General features: G+C 39.3%; 2 protein-coding genes across 2 annotated transcripts; both read right to left on the reverse strand.

Moving 5' to 3' along the window:
* Positions 1-175: 175 nt before the first annotated feature.
* Positions 176-2,613, reverse strand: ppib (peptidylprolyl isomerase B (cyclophilin B)). Its single transcript, XM_046859787.1, has 5 exons — positions 2,410-2,613; positions 1,187-1,300; positions 1,002-1,095; positions 740-924; positions 176-568 (listed from the first exon to the last, which is right to left on the reverse strand). Exons 1-5 carry the CDS (start codon positions 2,542-2,544, stop codon positions 446-448), a joined length of 651 nt encoding a protein of 216 aa, XP_046715743.1. The 5' UTR covers positions 2,545-2,613; the 3' UTR covers positions 176-445.
* Positions 2,614-5,551: 2,938 nt separating this feature from the next.
* depdc7b (DEP domain containing 7, paralog b) lies at positions 5,552-14,080 on the reverse strand. Its single transcript, XM_046859669.1, is given in 10 exon segments — positions 5,552-5,904; positions 6,201-6,276; positions 7,296-7,421; positions 7,508-7,650; positions 10,602-10,873; positions 10,973-11,051; positions 11,054-11,158; positions 11,335-11,453; positions 11,573-11,993; positions 13,899-14,080. Coding segments are annotated over 10 exon segments (1,641 nt in total). The 5' UTR covers positions 13,975-14,080; the 3' UTR covers positions 5,552-5,680.
* Positions 14,081-17,150: the final 3,070 nt, after the last annotated feature.

The raw sequence follows: 17,150 nt of genomic DNA on the forward strand, positions 1-17,150 counted from the left end.
GAGCATACTAGAATTCACTCCGTGTGTGTGTGTGTGTGTGCGCGCGCACGCGCTAATTTTAAGTGTATTCTCTGCTAATCCACTCATCATTAAACCCATCTGGGTTGTGTTGTACGTATTTCCTGAAAGAAATGTATTTATGGTATGAAGATCAAAGTGAAGTACACAAAACATCTTAACAAAACCTGGATCCTTTATTGAAGATTTGTTTACAAAAAGCAGGTGTCGAGTGGGTCTGTGTGTGAGACCACATGGAATGCCTGTTCAGAATGGACCCAAGGTGGACCGCTACAGATGTAAAAGTGTGAGCAAGTGTGTTGGGTTGAATTGCCAAAACACACACACACACGTACATACGAATGCACACACCACTAAAATTAGTGGTAGAGCAAAACCTGCTAAAACCCCAGAACCCCACAGTCCTGTTTCATCAATTAGGGTTCTTTTACTCCTTTGGCACAGCGAAAGGTTTTTCCACCTCGATTTTGCCACATTCGTGGATGGTGACGTCTTTGAGAGGTTTATCTCTGCCGTCTGTTTTCGTGCTCTCGATCTTTCTCACCACATCCTGAGGGAAAAAGTACAAAGATTCAGTAAGCAGCTAAAGCCTGGTCCTAGAAGTCGTGTTGTTTTTTTCCAGCATAAATCTTATATACAGAATTCTAATGTCTCCTCCAGGACCATGGTGAAGCACAGAAGATTATTACAGAGCGATATTACAATACATGAGGAAACTCACCATGCCCTCCAAGATCTTGCCAAAGACAACGTGTTTCCCATCGAGCCATGGGGTCTGCACGGTGGTAATGAAGAACTGAGAGCCGTTAGTGTCTTTGCCCGCATTGGCCATGCTCAGCCATCCTGGGCCATAGTGCTTCAGCTTGAAGTTCTCATCAGGGAAGCGATCACCATAGATACTCTTTCCTGTCAGAGCAGCAGAACACAACCACTTAGATCAGTTTAAATCTGATACTTAAACTAGATCACAATTAAAAACACACCTCCAGTTCCATCTCCTCTGGTGAAGTCTCCTCCCTGGATCATGAAGTCCTTTATCACACGGTGGAACTTGCTGCCCTTGTAACCGAATCCTTTCTGTTGAGGCACAAGAGAACTCTGTGTAACTCGCGGTTATTCGATAGATTACCGTAACGCGTAGGTGAATTTGTAGAATCGGAGCTCACACCTCTCCTGTAGCCAGAGCGACGAAGTTCTCGGTGGTCTTCGGGACGGTTTTTCCAAAGAGTCCGATGACGACGCGCCCTATGTCCTCATCTCCAACCCGGATATCAAAGTACACCTGAGAGGGGGTTATGGAGAGGAGTACAAGAACATCATGAATTTTAATCACTTCAGAACACCATGGTGGAATTGTTCAAGACATCAACTATATGGTTTATAGTCTCCAGAACATCACATCCAGATGTGGTTCTTCAAAACTCTTTTCACAAAGTTAGAAGCATGAAATTGTTGTAAATCTCTTTGTACATTGTTTTATTTCTCTTCAACAGAACCATGAAGAACTGAAAACTAAAAGTTTATTTGTAGAGCGATTTTGAATCAGCTTTAGAGAGATCAACGGGTTATGAAGTTGAAATGTAGGAAGTTTCATGCCTATTAGATGCTTCATTATAAAACTTTATCTCTAGTGAATGAACCAGTGGCTGAACCCCAGACCTTCTCATCAAGCATCAGTAGAGTGATGAGTTATTTATTGTGGTTATATTGCATGCAAAATTTGGAGTCATCCCGAGATTTCTGATTGTGTGTTTACACAATGGCGAATCAAAGCAGGTTGGAAGGAAGAAAGAAATCCGACATGCAAATGAGCGCACTGACGCGCGTGACTGTGGGATGTGGAGTGTGTTTTTTTTTTTTTTTTCTTCAAAGAACCAAAGCAGCAAAAGTTACATTTGCAAAGATGCATCAAACTTTACAAATTATACATTTCCGCTATTAAAATCAATGCGCAAGACGCGGGGGCGCGCGCGGAAACTCTGGTGCAGTTTCCACTGGGGGGCGGGGTGGGGGGTAATCAGGAACGCCGTCTCGTGCGCAAGCGCACTGCGCTATCAGCCGGTTTAACGCGGACGTGGCCTACACGCGCCATTACACAGAATTCCCATACACACACACACACACACACACACACACACACGCGCACAAAAAAACCCTGGACACGCCTGGTGCATGTTTACACTCATCACCTGAGCATTTAGTATCAAATAGATTTACTAATGTTCATGCGCGCGCACACACACCTCAAAATAAACATCTCGAGCCGATGCCCAGCACGCGCAAAGAATGATGATCTTTACTCTGATTGATTTAATAATAAATAAAGGTTTTTCACTACAGATTGCATCACCGAACAGGATGCACGAGCAGAACGGGTTGTTTGTTTTTTACCTTGGCCGTGACTTTGGGCCCTTTCTTCTTCTCATCAGCCTGAGATCCGTTGGGAAGCAGCAGGAAAAACACCGAGGCGACAATAATCGTGATCGCTACCAAGAACTTCATCTTCCTCTCACAAGCCCGAACCATGAAAGACCAGAAAATGTACGTGTGTGTGGGATAAAATGTTGCAGCTGGACACCAGGAGGGTGGAGACTGTATTTCCGGGGCGGGGCCATAACCAGTCAAATTATTTTTTTTCAGCCCAGAAAGACCCGCCCCCTTCACCGTGATTGGCTCCTGGTGTGCGTTCTGTATACTCACTGGTTGTAATAGATGTCAATCATTCAGAAACCCCAAAACACAGGCTCTTTTTATTGCCTGCAGACTTTGGCCTCTTACATCTATGAATTCTTCAGGTTTCTCATGAAGGAGGCTGAATTTATTATCATTATATTATATCCCAGACATACACAGAAACATCTATCTGTAGTGGTTTGGGGAGTCATTTGCACACCTGGGTTTAAAAACAAACAAAATAAAGAATCGACCCAAAATAAAAAGAAATATATTACTTATATTAATATTTTTAACAAAATATTGATGAGAAAATGAGCAAGAATGAAATAAATCCTGTAGATCTCTCCCTGCTCTATCCATCCTGCTTTCATTTCTGAGCTCAGGCCCTTGATCAGGCCACATAATACCAGATAAAGACCAATATTTTTAGAAATATATATATTTCTGGGAAAAATGTAATATTTGGACAAAGACGTGTAAACATTTTTTTACACATTTTAATCATTATTATGATTTTACCCCTGTGTACAATCAGAATATAAACTATACAAGCATGCTAATAAGAAACACAATGGCAGGTGATTATCACCAGTTCCAGTGCAAATCCAGATTATATGATTATAGATTGTTAACAATTACAACGAACGTGCACTGAGAGCTGTGTGGAAGTGAGGTGTGTGTTTTATTGTGATGACACAATATATACATGAGATTGTCCTGAGCTCTAAATACGATGAAGAAATATAATGCAAATGATCATTAATTACTGCCAGACCTATTGTCCACGTGTGTGCCTCTTATATATATATATATATATATATATATATATATATATATATATATATATATATATATATATATATATATATAAACCTGCAAAAGCCAGACAGCATGCAAATCCATTGGCAGGCTGATAAAGGACTGTGAACATAATACACATAAGACAAATATTCTAAATATGACTGTTCTAGAGCTGTTTCAATTATTATTTTATTTATTTATTTTTTACAGGAATTAACATATAAATGGTAAAAAAAAAAAGAAAGAAAAAAAAATTCCCTTAAGCAGAACCAACGACATATTCAGTAGTCCATTGTGAAGTTTAAAGCGCTTCCGCATTGCGACGCACTGAAAGCTGATTGGTCAGGACTGTTATCAGCCAATCAACGTGAAACGCGTACTGAGCGCATGCGCAGCGTCTGAGTGAAGTCTTTCTAGCCTGCTGAAGCGTCGCTAATGCTAAAAATATTCCCTTTTCCAAGTGCAAGCAGGAGGCGAGAGAATCATCTACAGCAGATCACTACATCAACTAAACCAAGAAACAGACAGACAGTCAAAAATCACAGGACAAAACAAAAACATTTACCCAGTGTTCTGAGATAAATCCATTATTCTGATATAATACAAGAACACAGTTTTAATGGAGTGTCTACATAGGAAGCACACATCATCTTCATGTGTGCTGTTGTGAATATTTTTGGCGAGTTTGTATTCTTAAAATGTAAGGTATCTGATGGATTACCTTTAGCAATTAAGCCTGAACATCTGCAATTTACCCCATACACAACATCTGTCAACATCTGACCACAATCCCATTGCATATTCTGTAGTTTTACAATTTCCTTCACTTAGCATTCAGTTCAGCTCCTTTTTATTTCTAGAGCACTTTTAACAATGAACATCGCCTCAAAGCAGTTATACAATAATGTAGAAGTCTCTAATAAGCAAACCAGAGGCTGTGGACAGGAAAATCTTGACCTTTCTCAATCTTTACCTCGAGAGGAACCAGATTCAAAAAGGAAACCCATCCTCATCTGGGTGGCACTGAATGTTTATTCATTATAGTTTCATCATAATCAAGGTGTGCAGTGATATGCAAACATTACATTCTGTGCCCATGATGGATTCAGATTCATGTTCTGATGACTAGAACCTGATCTGTTCTAATATTGAAGCTTATCCACATCAAGGTTTGATGTTCTGGTGCTTTTCTATCCACCATGATGATTATTTGACTTACTGTTGTATATCCTTCCTAGCACCTGACCTTTCTTAACAACATGGCCATTCATTCATTAGACATTTCTTTTTGGGACAAAAATCCCAGATCATCAGCAGGTTCTGAAACATAAACCAGACTAGGCTGCATAAACAACAGTCATCATAGATAAAGTCCCAGAGATCACATCTTTCCCTTACTCTGATGTTAGATGTGAAAATTCAGTGAAGCTCTTGACGTGGATTTGTATGCTTTAAAACATTGTTTTGCTGCCACGTGAATAAATACCAAGCGGAGAATCTGATAAGTAGAAATGTGTAGTGCCATTCAACCAGTGTTTCTCTTTGCATAAATATATATATTTTTAAGTCGCATTAACACTCTTCAGACTACACAATTAACCTTTAGAATTATTATACAACTATTATAATTGATGGAACCATGAATTCTGTACTTCATCAGAAAATCCTGAAGAAGAATGTCTGGGATCAGTCCATGACCTCAAGCTCACATAAAATAAAACAAAATAAAGGTTTTGGAGTGGTTTAGTTCAAGTCCAGACTTAAATCGGACTGAGATGCTGTGGCACAAGCTTAAATGTTTTCAAAAAGCCTCATATAAATGTCGATCTCAACATCCAACTGAATTTTATGTTGAATCTAATCTTTAAAAAAAAAAAAAAAAAAAAGAATTAAACCAATTCTGCAAATAAAAGTAGGCAAAAATTCCTCCACTTTTAAACAGTTATAACGACCCACCAGTAGGAGGCGCAAAAAGCAACCAGTGTCAAAATCACCTATGCTGAAGAGTTAAAAGAAAAAAACATTTTTTATTCAACAAATCACAGGAATAACTCGGTTAAATTAGAGCAACATTATTTTTAATGAGTTTTCATAAGTTTTTATTAATGTTAACATCATTTGTGCATACCTATATGTACATAAGTTAAAACATTTACTTTCTCACAACAAAGAAAAGGACAAATGATTACACTTCAGACAAGCTGATTGTGCTCAGTCTAGACCCGAAATACTGGGCGAAAATATCAGGATGGCCTTTATGGAACTGGGCCAGCAGTCTCCTCTTCACCTTCATGGAGTACGCTGTATTTTCATCGATATTCCTGAGTAGAACAAACAACTCCGTATTCGTCAGGCTTTTTACAGTGTCGCTGTACAGGGTGCTTGAAATTTGTTGACAGAATGCAGAGCCTAAGGACAAGAAACATGATTTTTTTTCAAGAAGAAAAAAGTGATTGACAGTTAGTATAGATACAAATATGATGCAGACATTAAATCCTTGTGTGTTGTGACATTTTTTATCAATCATTATAGAATAGAATATGCATTTATCAATAGAATATGCATTTACTTGTCACGTGTACGTAACAGAGCAGTGAAATTGTTTGGAAAATGGGGTCAGAGTGCAGGGTCAACCGCAATGCCTACCTAACAAAAATATTGCTTTTTTAAAATACATTTGAAATAGCTGATTTGAAAAGACATACCCTGTGTGGTGGGGTCCTTCTTTTTCACAATGTCGTCCAGCTTGTCACTGACCAGCCTGTGCAAAGAACCTGGGATCTAATAAGATTTTCAGTTCAGAAATCACAAGTCAACTAAATGCATCAGCTTCACTCAGCAGTTCATTAGGCATCAATTCTCAAGACCCCATTTAGGAGTGTGCTATTCTTTATTCCCCCTACAAAAATTGTGGAAATAAATAAATAAATCTATTACATTTTCTATGATTATATTAAGCATGGTTGTCAACTTGCCAACTGCAATTAATCATTAAAAACTATACAACTGTTGACTTACACAAATTACTTCACCTTGCATACTCAAATGGTGGTTTTTATTTTTTTATTTTATTAGATAGAAACAACCCAGTACGAGTGAATTCGTTCAAAGTGGATCTTCCCCTATGCAACAAGCAGCCATAAGCTTTATTAATGTCTAGGTATAATGTCGCATTTTTTTTTTTTATTTTTTTTTTTTAAGTACAATTTTATACATAAATATTTCAAATTAGGGTTTTATATCGTTATAATAAGCAACACACCTAATTTTTAACAAATTCTTAATAAAACTTTCTTTCGGCTTCTCCCGTTAGGGGTCGTCACAGCGGATCCTCCGCACGTTTGATTTGGCACATTTTTACGCTGGATGCCCTTCCTAACGCAACCCTCCCCATTTATCCGGGCTTGGGACCGGCACTGAGAGTGGCTGGGGATGGTTCCCTGACCGGGAATCGAACCCGGGTCGCAGTGGTGGGAGCGCTGCATCTTAACCACTAGACCACCAAGGGACTTTTAACAAATTCTTAATAAAAAATAAATTCTGATCAATTGGAATAAAAAATAATCTGAAGCCCTGAGTGAAACTCTAACAAACACGCACTCTTAGAAGCAGTGTAACTAAAAGAAAAGCTATGTAATGAAGAGAATAAACTATTAAGAATAAATTATACATTCATGGACAAAAATATATCAAACCCTAAGTCAGTGATTGACACCGAGTTTGTTAGGACACCGTGAAGACCAGATAAAGGATGGATTTGTAACAGGCAACTTAGTGATTAAAAACCCCGTCTTTAATACCTTGAAGATGTCCTCATGGTTATCCAGCATGAAGAGCAACAGCAGGTCCACTTTGCCCCTCGAGAGGCTCCTGCTTTGTATTATCGATCTACAAAACGTTTTCTTCACGTGAACCCGATTCTCGATCTGAAAACAAAATCATAATGACCGTGTTAAACCTTAAAGTTCACAAAAACGTATCAAAATGCAACAATGAGCTCCTTTTGTTCCACCTCCTTATGAAGCCGGATGTGTTGTGGATCTGCAGCCAGTGACATGAAGCTCAGCAGCCTGTACAGCTCCTCTCTATTAGCTGCAGGAAGCAACTTCAGACACAGCTGTAACACTTCCAGAGCCACGTCAAACTTCCCGTTCACTACCAACAAACCAGAGATGAAACATGGTTATTTAAAAAAAAAGGTGCATCTGCATACTAGCACAATATTACAACAATTATTAAATGCACCAACATTGACTTCTTAATCCACTGTATCTGTACAGTACATGCAAAAGCTTTAGGCAGGTTTGCAGAAATGCTGTCAAGAATGCTTTCAAATGTTTTTATCATCAATTTACACAATGCAAAATGAGAGAACTGAGGAACAAAAATCTAAAATCAAACCAGTATTTGGTGAGACCACCCTTTGACTTCAAACCAGCATCGATTCTCAGACTTGCACAAAGTCTGGGATTTTGAAGGATCAGACTCGGGTGTAAGTTTAACCGATTACATCAAGCTTTATGATAAATTTCACATGTAGGCAGAAACACAGTGAAAAACACCTGTGTAGGAACTTCAAACTGGGTGAGAAGATCAAACTCTGCTACTAAGGTAAGGGACAGTTTCATGTTACAGGTCCAAGTTTCATGGCGAGACTGAGCACAGCAGCAAGACACAAAGGAGCTAACAGCATCAGCAAGGTCTCTCTTATTCTAAAGCAGGTGGGTTTTCCTCAAGATGTGCTCTTCAAGCTATTTTGAAGCACAAAGAAATGGGCTGTGGACTGTAGACGCAGTGTTCAGCCAAGGAAACTTAATGCAGCAGATAAAAGGACTCGTGCTAAATTATTGTAGCAGAAGGCGGTTTGTTCAATTAATAAGTGTATGTGGGCAACAGCAAAGCATGGTGGAGGTTCTTCGCAAGTTTGGGACTGCAAATGGAGTTGGAGATTTGATCAGGATTAATGCTCTCAGATATTAATTACCAATCATGCAATACCATCAGGGAGGCGTCTGACCGGCCCCGAATTTATTCTGCAGCAGGATGACGAACCTAAACATACAGTAAATTGCCATCTTTATTGTAGATCAAGAACAAGGAGTTCTGGAAGTAATAGCGTACATCCATTACATGAGACAGGATGTGAGGCCACCTCCATCCACATGAGATCTGTGATTTGTTCTCCAAGATGTTTGAAAACATCCTACCTGCAGAATTCCTTCAAAAAAAATTGTGAGCAAGAATATCTAGAAGAACTGATGCCGTTTTGAGGGGGAAAGGTGGTCACACCAAATACTCCTTAGACTTGGATTTGTCTTCTGTTCAATTACTTTCCATTCTGTCAATTGATAAATGTACTACTACCACCACCACTTCCATATATTTATTTATTTATATTTATATTTATATATATATATATATATATATATATATATATATATATATATATATATATATATATATATATATACACACACACACACACACACACACACACACACACACACACACATACAGTACAGACCAAAAGTTTGGACACACCTTCTCATTCAAAGAGTTTTCTTTATTTTCATGACTATGAAAATTGTAGAGTCACACTGAAGGCATCAAGGGCTATTTGACCAAGAAGGAGAGTGATGGGGTGCTGCGCCAGATGACCTGGCCTCCACAGTCACCGGACCTGAACCCAATCGAGATGGTTTAGGGGTGAGCTGGACCGCAGAGTGAAGGCAAAGGGCCAACAAGTGCCAAGCATCTCTCGGGAACACCTTCAAGACTGTTGGAAGACCATTTCAGGTGACTACCTCTTGAAGCTCATCAAGAGAATGCCAAGAGTGTGCAAAGCAGTAATCAAAGCAAAAGGTGGCTACTTTGAAGAACCTAGAATATGACATTTTCAGTTGTTTCACACTTTTTGTTATGTATATAATTCCATATATAATTCCACGTGTTAATTCATAGTTTTGATGCCTTCAGTGTGAATCTACAATTTTCATAGTCATGAAAATAAAGAAAACTCTTTGAATGAGAAGGTGTGTCCAAACTTTTGGTCTGTACTGTATGTATATATATATATATATATATATATATATATATATATATATATATATATATATACACACACACACACACACACACACACACACACACATACATATACACACACACATATATACACACATATACATACATACACACGTTCCAGCTTTTTTTTTTTTTTTTTTTACACCTGCCCAAAACCTTTGCACAGTTCTGTATATAATAGGAATAAACTGTACATTTGTTGGTATCAAACTGTTGATCCTTAATTTATGTGCGGAGCGTCTTCACATCTTTGTTGCCTCACCAACATATTTAGTGGCAAACAGAAAGTTTGTTTAGTCTCTGCCTGGCACTCGTCAAAAATAAAAGAAAATAAATCAAATGAATGCAACTTTTTAAATTATATTGATTCAATTGAGTACATATCTGTATTGCTACACTGTCGTAAAAATGCTGCCAATGACAAGAAGTCATCCGAGTTTTCAATTGTGTTTCTGGGACGGTTCGAGTAGCGCCATGACACTGTATAGCGATCTGGATATAAACTCAATTTAATAAAGAAGAAAAAAATTAATAAAAAAGTTTATTGCATTATTTGATTGATTTTATATACATTTTTTCCCCAAGCAGCCATTTTATTTTAAATTGTTTAAAAATTGCAAACCGTTGATCACAAATGTTATTAATAATAAACGAGGTTAATAAAAAAACAAGCAATTTTATGTTTTGCATTTTTCCCCCCAACTGATTGGAAATTCTACCAAACCATCACTTAAAAACCGAGCTTCGTAACGAACCGTGAATTTCGTGTACAGTTAAACCACTAATATATAAATAAAATATTTACATAAACATTTATGTCTGAAAAGAAAGTAATAAAATAGAAATATAAAATATACAGAAAACAATGCTCATGAGAGTGTGCAAATATAATTAATAAATACATTATTTTTAATTGGTTTTTAACTGCAACACACGTTACACTTTACACGAATTGCTGCAATACGACTAACAAGTAATTTATTTCTAATCATTGTTCATGATGGTTTGTAATCATAACTTACCCAAAAGTTCAGTAATTTGTGTGTAGACATCATTTAGTCCACTAGGAAGAAGAGGCTGGAAACTGGCCTGTCCATAATGTTTAGCCAGAATGTCAAACAGTAGATCTTTGCATTGCTGGATGCCTGTGGATCTCCACAGTGCATGTTCTTCATTTCCACCATCCTCTTCATCATCCTGTGAGAGGCTGGGGAGCTCTCTGCTTACCTCTACCACCTGCTGGTCTGGCAGAAAGTCCATCAGCTCTAATGCTGCCAAGAGCCACTCATCTTTTCTGCAGGCGTGCAGGGAAATGCAGTCATCACACTGTGTTTTCAACAAACTATAAATGACTTCTATTTCATTTTCTTTAGCAAAAGACCAGTAAACTCACTGCGACTCCTTAAAAGCCTTTAGTATTTCTCTGTCCAGGTAGTTACTTGTGTAAAGAATGTCAGGTTCATTATTGTTGGCAGCCGATAGGGACACTGTCCACAATCCAACACACCGTCCAGCAGAGGGAGCTCAATCAGCTGCAGCAAACGTTGAACCGTCTGCTCTTGCCACACCCTACTGACCACTGGGGGGGAGACGTAACGAGAGGTGTTTCACAAAAAAACCCATTTAACTCATCAGAAGTCTCAAATAGATAATTCTATATTTAAAAAGGACTTAAATTTAATTGGAAAATTACACAATGGAAGATTTAATCAGTGCAGCAAAACCCATGCCACTGTCCTGAAGTCAAATCACTACCTGATGGCGGTAAACTTTCAGCTTGGAGAAGGCTCAGGCTAAGGTCAATCTCCTCCAGCAAGATGTTCATAATGTGGCCTGGTTTCACTGGAGTACTGTGACAGAACAGTGGGTCATCACTGCAAGGTCATCCAAAGCAAATCAGTTAATCATATCAGTTAATTGTGACCTAATAGTAATATTTACATACTATACACATCTCTAGGCCTGCATAGACAGTGTAGAGAGGTTACATCACCCGTGTAGGCAGTTCTCTGGGTTCCTCTCTTTGCTGGGAGAGGTAAGTGTATTTTCTGCACTGCTCAGCACAGGGGTCTGGGTGTTCAGAAACCGGTACAGGCTGCCGACGCTGTCCTGAAACTCCGACAGCTTGCTCTCCTTCCCAAATGTTTTACTTGCTACTGCTTCAAACACCTTGCAGTCCAGCAGAGCCTGACACACACGAACCGCTTTGGCCCTGGGCACTTCGGCATCCCCCAAAACCTTGCTCTGCTTAACGTAGGCTTGGATCACAGAAACAGCATCAGATCCCACAAAGCAGTTGTCGTGAGATTTCAGGAAGTGGCGTCGCCGCTTTACCTTCACCTCCGACTGGAGGTGTGAGATTAGTCTGCTCCAGATGAAGCTGGTTTGGCACGAAGAAATGAGCGTCTGCTGATCTACAGAACGAGAAATCATCAGACAACCTGCTGTGACATTCATGACTGGAGTTTAGACCGTTAGTGTGGTGCAAAAAAAAAATTCAAGGATCTGCAGTTCTGCAAGAAGAATGACCTCATTGATAAAATAAACTGATTGAATCAGAGGAATGTAAACAATGCTTTACAGACATGGTGAAAGAAAATGGATCTTGTTTACATTATGGCATTTGGATCTTAGTTATACAGCTAAGTAACTTGGGGTTTAAGGACCTTTCTTAATGACCCAGCAGTGACAGCTTCGTGGTGGTGGGATTTGAACCCATGACCTTCCATTTAGAAGTCTAATACAGTGGTACCTTGACCTACGAGTGAATTAATGTACGAGTTTTCCCAGATAAGAGTAGTCACTCTGGCCATTTTTTGCTTTGTTACGCGGGCAAAAGATTCAGGTACGAGCTCGAGAGGCCACTGCTAGATGGCGTGGTAAACATTAAACACTGATTCGTTGTGCATGTGGTTTCTTGCTTTGTGCGTCGTGTTTTGTGTGAACTCCTTTGGACTTTGAAGGTTTCGAACCTGAACCCGAAGAGCCATTGGAGGATAAGATTGTGTCCATTGGAAAGACTATGGGTCTGAAGGTGGATGAAAGGGACACTGAAGAGCTCGTTAAGGCGCACTCCAAAGAACTAACGACTGACGAGTTAAAAAGCGCAGCGGCACACAAAGGCGTTAAGTGATGTTAGTTCCAAGGCAGAAGAGACCGAGGTCATCAATACAAAAGAGCTCAAGGAAATTTTGGCAATGTGGGAGAAGGTTGCATATTTTTATGTAGAAGAGAGACATCCTGATAAAGTTGCAACTAGTCGTGCAACAGCGTTATTTAATGACACTAGCCTAACTCGCTTCCGAAACATTCTGAAAGGGAAAATGAAACAGACCTCCTTGGACAGGTTTATTAAGAAAAGGCCTTTAGTTGAAAATGAGGAAAGTGTGGTGAAAAAGCCAAGAACTAGTGAAAGCGAAGACTGACGAAAATTAAAAGCAAAGAACGAATCTTCCATCCTCCTCTGCCTATATCTGTGCAGGCGTCTTCGTTAGCTCAAGTCATCTCATCTCCAAGGTAAGGTTTTTATACAATATTTGTTATTTAGAAATGTATTTTTCTTATTTAATAACATGAAACATAAAAACAGGGCAGCATTTTGAGGGTTGGAACGGATTAAGGGCATTTTAAGTATTTTCAATGGCGAAAATTGATTTGATGTTCGAGCAAATTGAGCTACGAGCTCGTCCACGGAACGAATTAAACTCATAGTTCTAGGTACCACTGTATATTATGTTGAACCACTGAGGGTTTAGTGCAGCTCAGTAACTTTCCTTCTATCCAAACACTTTCCCACTTCATATCTTTAAACTATTAATGTATATACACCTTATAAATCTATTCAAACTAACATTTACAGCAGGAGCCCTTATCCAGAGCATCTTACATCTCATTTATACAACTGAGCAGCTATGGGTTTAAGGGCCTTGTTTAGGGGCCCAGAAGTGGCAGCTTGATGTGGCTGGGATTTGAACTCACAACCTTCTGGTCCAGAGTCCAATGCCTTAACCACTAAGCTATCAACCTCTCTTAACCATCTCAATTGAACAAACCATTTCCCTAACACCCTCACCTCCCTTTCAACACAGACCAAAGAGACACAAACTTCTAATGAACAAAACTCAAAATTGGAAAAGAAAAAATCATGTCTTAATGAATCAAACTAGCAGGTGTTTCAACACGTTTAAACAGACGTACGAACTCAAACACAAATATAAATAGAATACACACCAGAGGTCACTACACCTTGTACAAGCAACATAATGGCACATGCAGTTCAAAAGCAATCAATACAATTTTTATTATATATATTTTTTTACCAGCAGGATGGTGCATTGGGCTGTACATCTTCCCTGCGAGGTTTAAAGCAGCAGCTCGCTCTCTCACACTCGCCATATTTTTCACTTTCTATGCAACAAACCGACCAGACGAGCTCCTTATCAAAACTTCAAGCTCGCGCGTTTCACCATCAATTAGTAAAATTAGCTTACTATTGGCTCACAGCTGCACGACTCGTCTCAGCCAATCAGCGTCAACCAATAATCAGCCCTTAAATCCTATAGGCTCCACCCTAATTTGCATTCTTGACTCACTATAGTAGTGAGAGTGATAACAGTGATTTGAGATGTAGCCAAAGAGCTGTTACAGCTAGTAAACGGGAGGTGGCAGCAAAGTACATTCATTGAAATCAAAAATGAAGCTTCCCTTCAGCATCCGACATCCACGGATTGTTTCCTTATTATACTAAGGGTTCTGAAATCAAGAGAACCCATTAGGAACAAGAACCTACGTTTGGTGTGCAAAAGTCACCTAAGATTTCTTTATTCTGGGTGTCTTTATTTGGCCAGTTTTCCATGTACAGCATCAACACAGGTTGGCCACCATGTTTTGGTTCTCATACTGTATCTTCCTTTATGTGATTTCAGGAGGACACCGGTGAACCCAGAGAAAACCCATGTGGACTAAAATACTCCACACAAACAGTAATCCAGGCTCGATTTGAATCCCAAGACCCCTAGAGGTGATGATGCCCGCTGCAACTCAGTGCAACCATGAGGAAGGAGGAAGGGGCAGCTGTATAGATGAGATCAATGTAAGTCACTCTGTATAAGGTTGTCTGCAAAATGTTATAAATGCAATGAGGCAGATTGATTTTCGGCACTTGGTGTTTCGGTAAATAATTTAGCTCATTTCGAGGTTTGCCTACATTCCGTTCCTCGAAATAACACATCTATATGAAAATAATATATAAATGAGGAACAACATTGATATGGTCACCTTCAGAATCCTCTATTAATACAAACAGCCTGCCTGTTTATTCCTCCTATTTCTCCACTCTGTCTATATTCTCCAGTGTACAACCTTTCAGCTGCACTATTCTCATCTCTCTCCACTGCTGGCAGAAGACTCGATTTTCCATCTCTGAAGCAGGTGGACTTCTCTTGTCCACATTCAAAATATACGATGTGCCTGCAAACTCAGTGTCTGCAACATTGCACGTAACGCACGTAAATAGACCGCCATTGGAAACCACGGCTCTGTGTGTTTTGTGTGTGTGTTTGTGTGTGTGTGTGTGTGTTTGTGTGTGTGTTTGTGTGTGTGTGTGTGTGTGTGTGTGCCTACGTAGATGGTAAACCACAAAACAGTGACCTTGCATTTTACAGGTCCTTTAGGGAAAAAACACATCTCTCTCTCTCTCTCTCTCTCTCTCTCTCTCTCTCTCTCTCTCTCTCTCTCTCTCTCTCTCTCTTTCTGTCTGTCACTATGGTTAACAACATGCATATGTATGAGGGTCAGGTTTGGTTTGATTTCATTTCCACTAATCCAACCATAATGAAATGTGAAATAATGAATAGATGGACACATAGTCATGAAACATAAAAGCTGATATCTAGAAGAATGATATTAGATGATGACATCAGCAATTAATACAGCAAAGAACAGCACACCTGGATGGGCATAAAGAGGAAGGAGAGTGCTGTTTGTTGAGATATAAATAGAGATCTGAGTCATCAGGCAGCTTAATCCTTCCTCCTATCTTGCATCTTTTGGACTTATTCTAGTTGAGCACACTCTCTCTCTCTCTCTCTCTCTCTCTCTCTCTCTCTCTCTCTCTCTCTCTCCTGCGGGTTTGGAAGGGTTCACTTTCACTGGCTCTCTTTGTGTGCAAACGCTGTTAACAATCTCGAAATGATTGCAGTCAGCATGCCTGTGCCAAATGTCTGCAGGGGATCAAATACATGAATAAAATATCTTCAAAAGAAACCTTTGTTCGAGGCCCAGTAGAAAACGAGCGCTTCAAATATCTGCGGAAAGACGGCTGAATATGAATGGATCACTTTTTTTTTAGGTTCATGACATAAAAAAAAAAAAATAGATATAAAGTTTTTTTTTAACATCCATAAAACTACTCCTGGTTACACTTTTCGTGATGGCTGTTTATTTGCGGTGGGCAGAAGAATGCACGTGCAGTGTAGGACACATTATTTGTTACTGCATTCTTGTGAGACACTTGTACAACAATAATCATAAAAGCATCACGTGACGTGACTTCAGATTTGTTTTTGTAACTCATCCCTAGAACCAAGTGTACTGTTTTTGATGATAGTCTTCCAAAAGGCTTAAGGGAGTGGTGGGGGGGTGGTGGGGTGCTGTTTCTAATTTTGGTTATGCAAATAGCTGAGGATTTGGTTTTATGACTAAATTACACTGCTGAATGTCCTTTAGTGTGTGCACTCCTTGGATGTCTTGACTGTGATGCAAATCTTGGAGACACACACACACACACACACACACACACACACACACACACACACACACACAAACACACACACACACACAAACACAGAGTTACTATTTCAGCTGAGCTCCACTGACCCACTGCAGACCAAAGCACCACATGTCCCAGATTCCTGAAACTTCTGAGATCAAACAGATTTAAACTTCCTCCTGTCCAATCAACTGGGACATGCAGTGTATCTAAATCAAACAGAGGAAAACAAATTTGATCTGGAGTGACAAACTTAGCTTGGGTAGATTTTTAGCATGTCTGAGTGCATTTGTGATGTGTGTGTGTGTGTGTGTGTGTGTGTGTGTGTGTGTTAGAATCTGGAACAAGCTTTTCTGTGGCCGTATCGGAATGCAAGCTTGTGTGGAGCCAATCAAAACTCCAAAGACCGGCATTCAGCTCGAAGTCTGCCTTTGAGTTTTCACAGCTAAGTCCACTTCTGATGAACGATTGATCAAAGAACAGGATGCAGAAGTGTGTGTTAACAGATGCGAAACGATAAGCCCGTACGCACTTCGTCAGCTCACTTGTCTAAATGCCATGTTTTCAGTATTTTACACATTTACAGTAGCATAGATTGTTGCAGGTTTTATTTAGAACAGTTTAACAGTGTTTTCTGTTTTTCCTTTTAGAACCTTATTGGTGGTAGAACTTCTACAAAACACACGAACGATAATAGTTTATTGATCACAGCTGCAACAGATTCCATACGTTGTGGAGCATTTTACAAGAAGATTTTAAGTTCTTGGACTGAATGAGTTGGATAAAAAAAAAATAAATACAA

The sequence above is a fragment of the Silurus meridionalis genome, chromosome 10 (assembly GCF_014805685.1).
Source record: "Silurus meridionalis isolate SWU-2019-XX chromosome 10, ASM1480568v1, whole genome shotgun sequence".
NCBI classification, from domain to species: Eukaryota; Metazoa; Chordata; class Actinopteri; order Siluriformes; family Siluridae; genus Silurus; species Silurus meridionalis.

What these genes read in the sequence shown, in the direction of transcription:
- ppib (XM_046859787.1), bottom strand. Translation starts at nt 2,544, where the DNA reads ATGGTTCGGGCTTGTGAGAGGAAGATGAAGTTCTTGGTAGCGATCACG. An exon ending in TCGCTCTGGCTACAGGAGAG is followed by an intron (nt 1,096 to 1,186) that starts GTGTGAGCTCCG and finishes GTGCCTCAACAG; the next exon opens with AAAGGATTCGGTTACAAGGG. An exon ending in GCAAGATCTTGGAGGGCATG is followed by an intron (nt 569 to 739) that starts GTGAGTTTCCTC and finishes TTTTTCCCTCAG; the next exon opens with GATGTGGTGAGAAAGATCGA.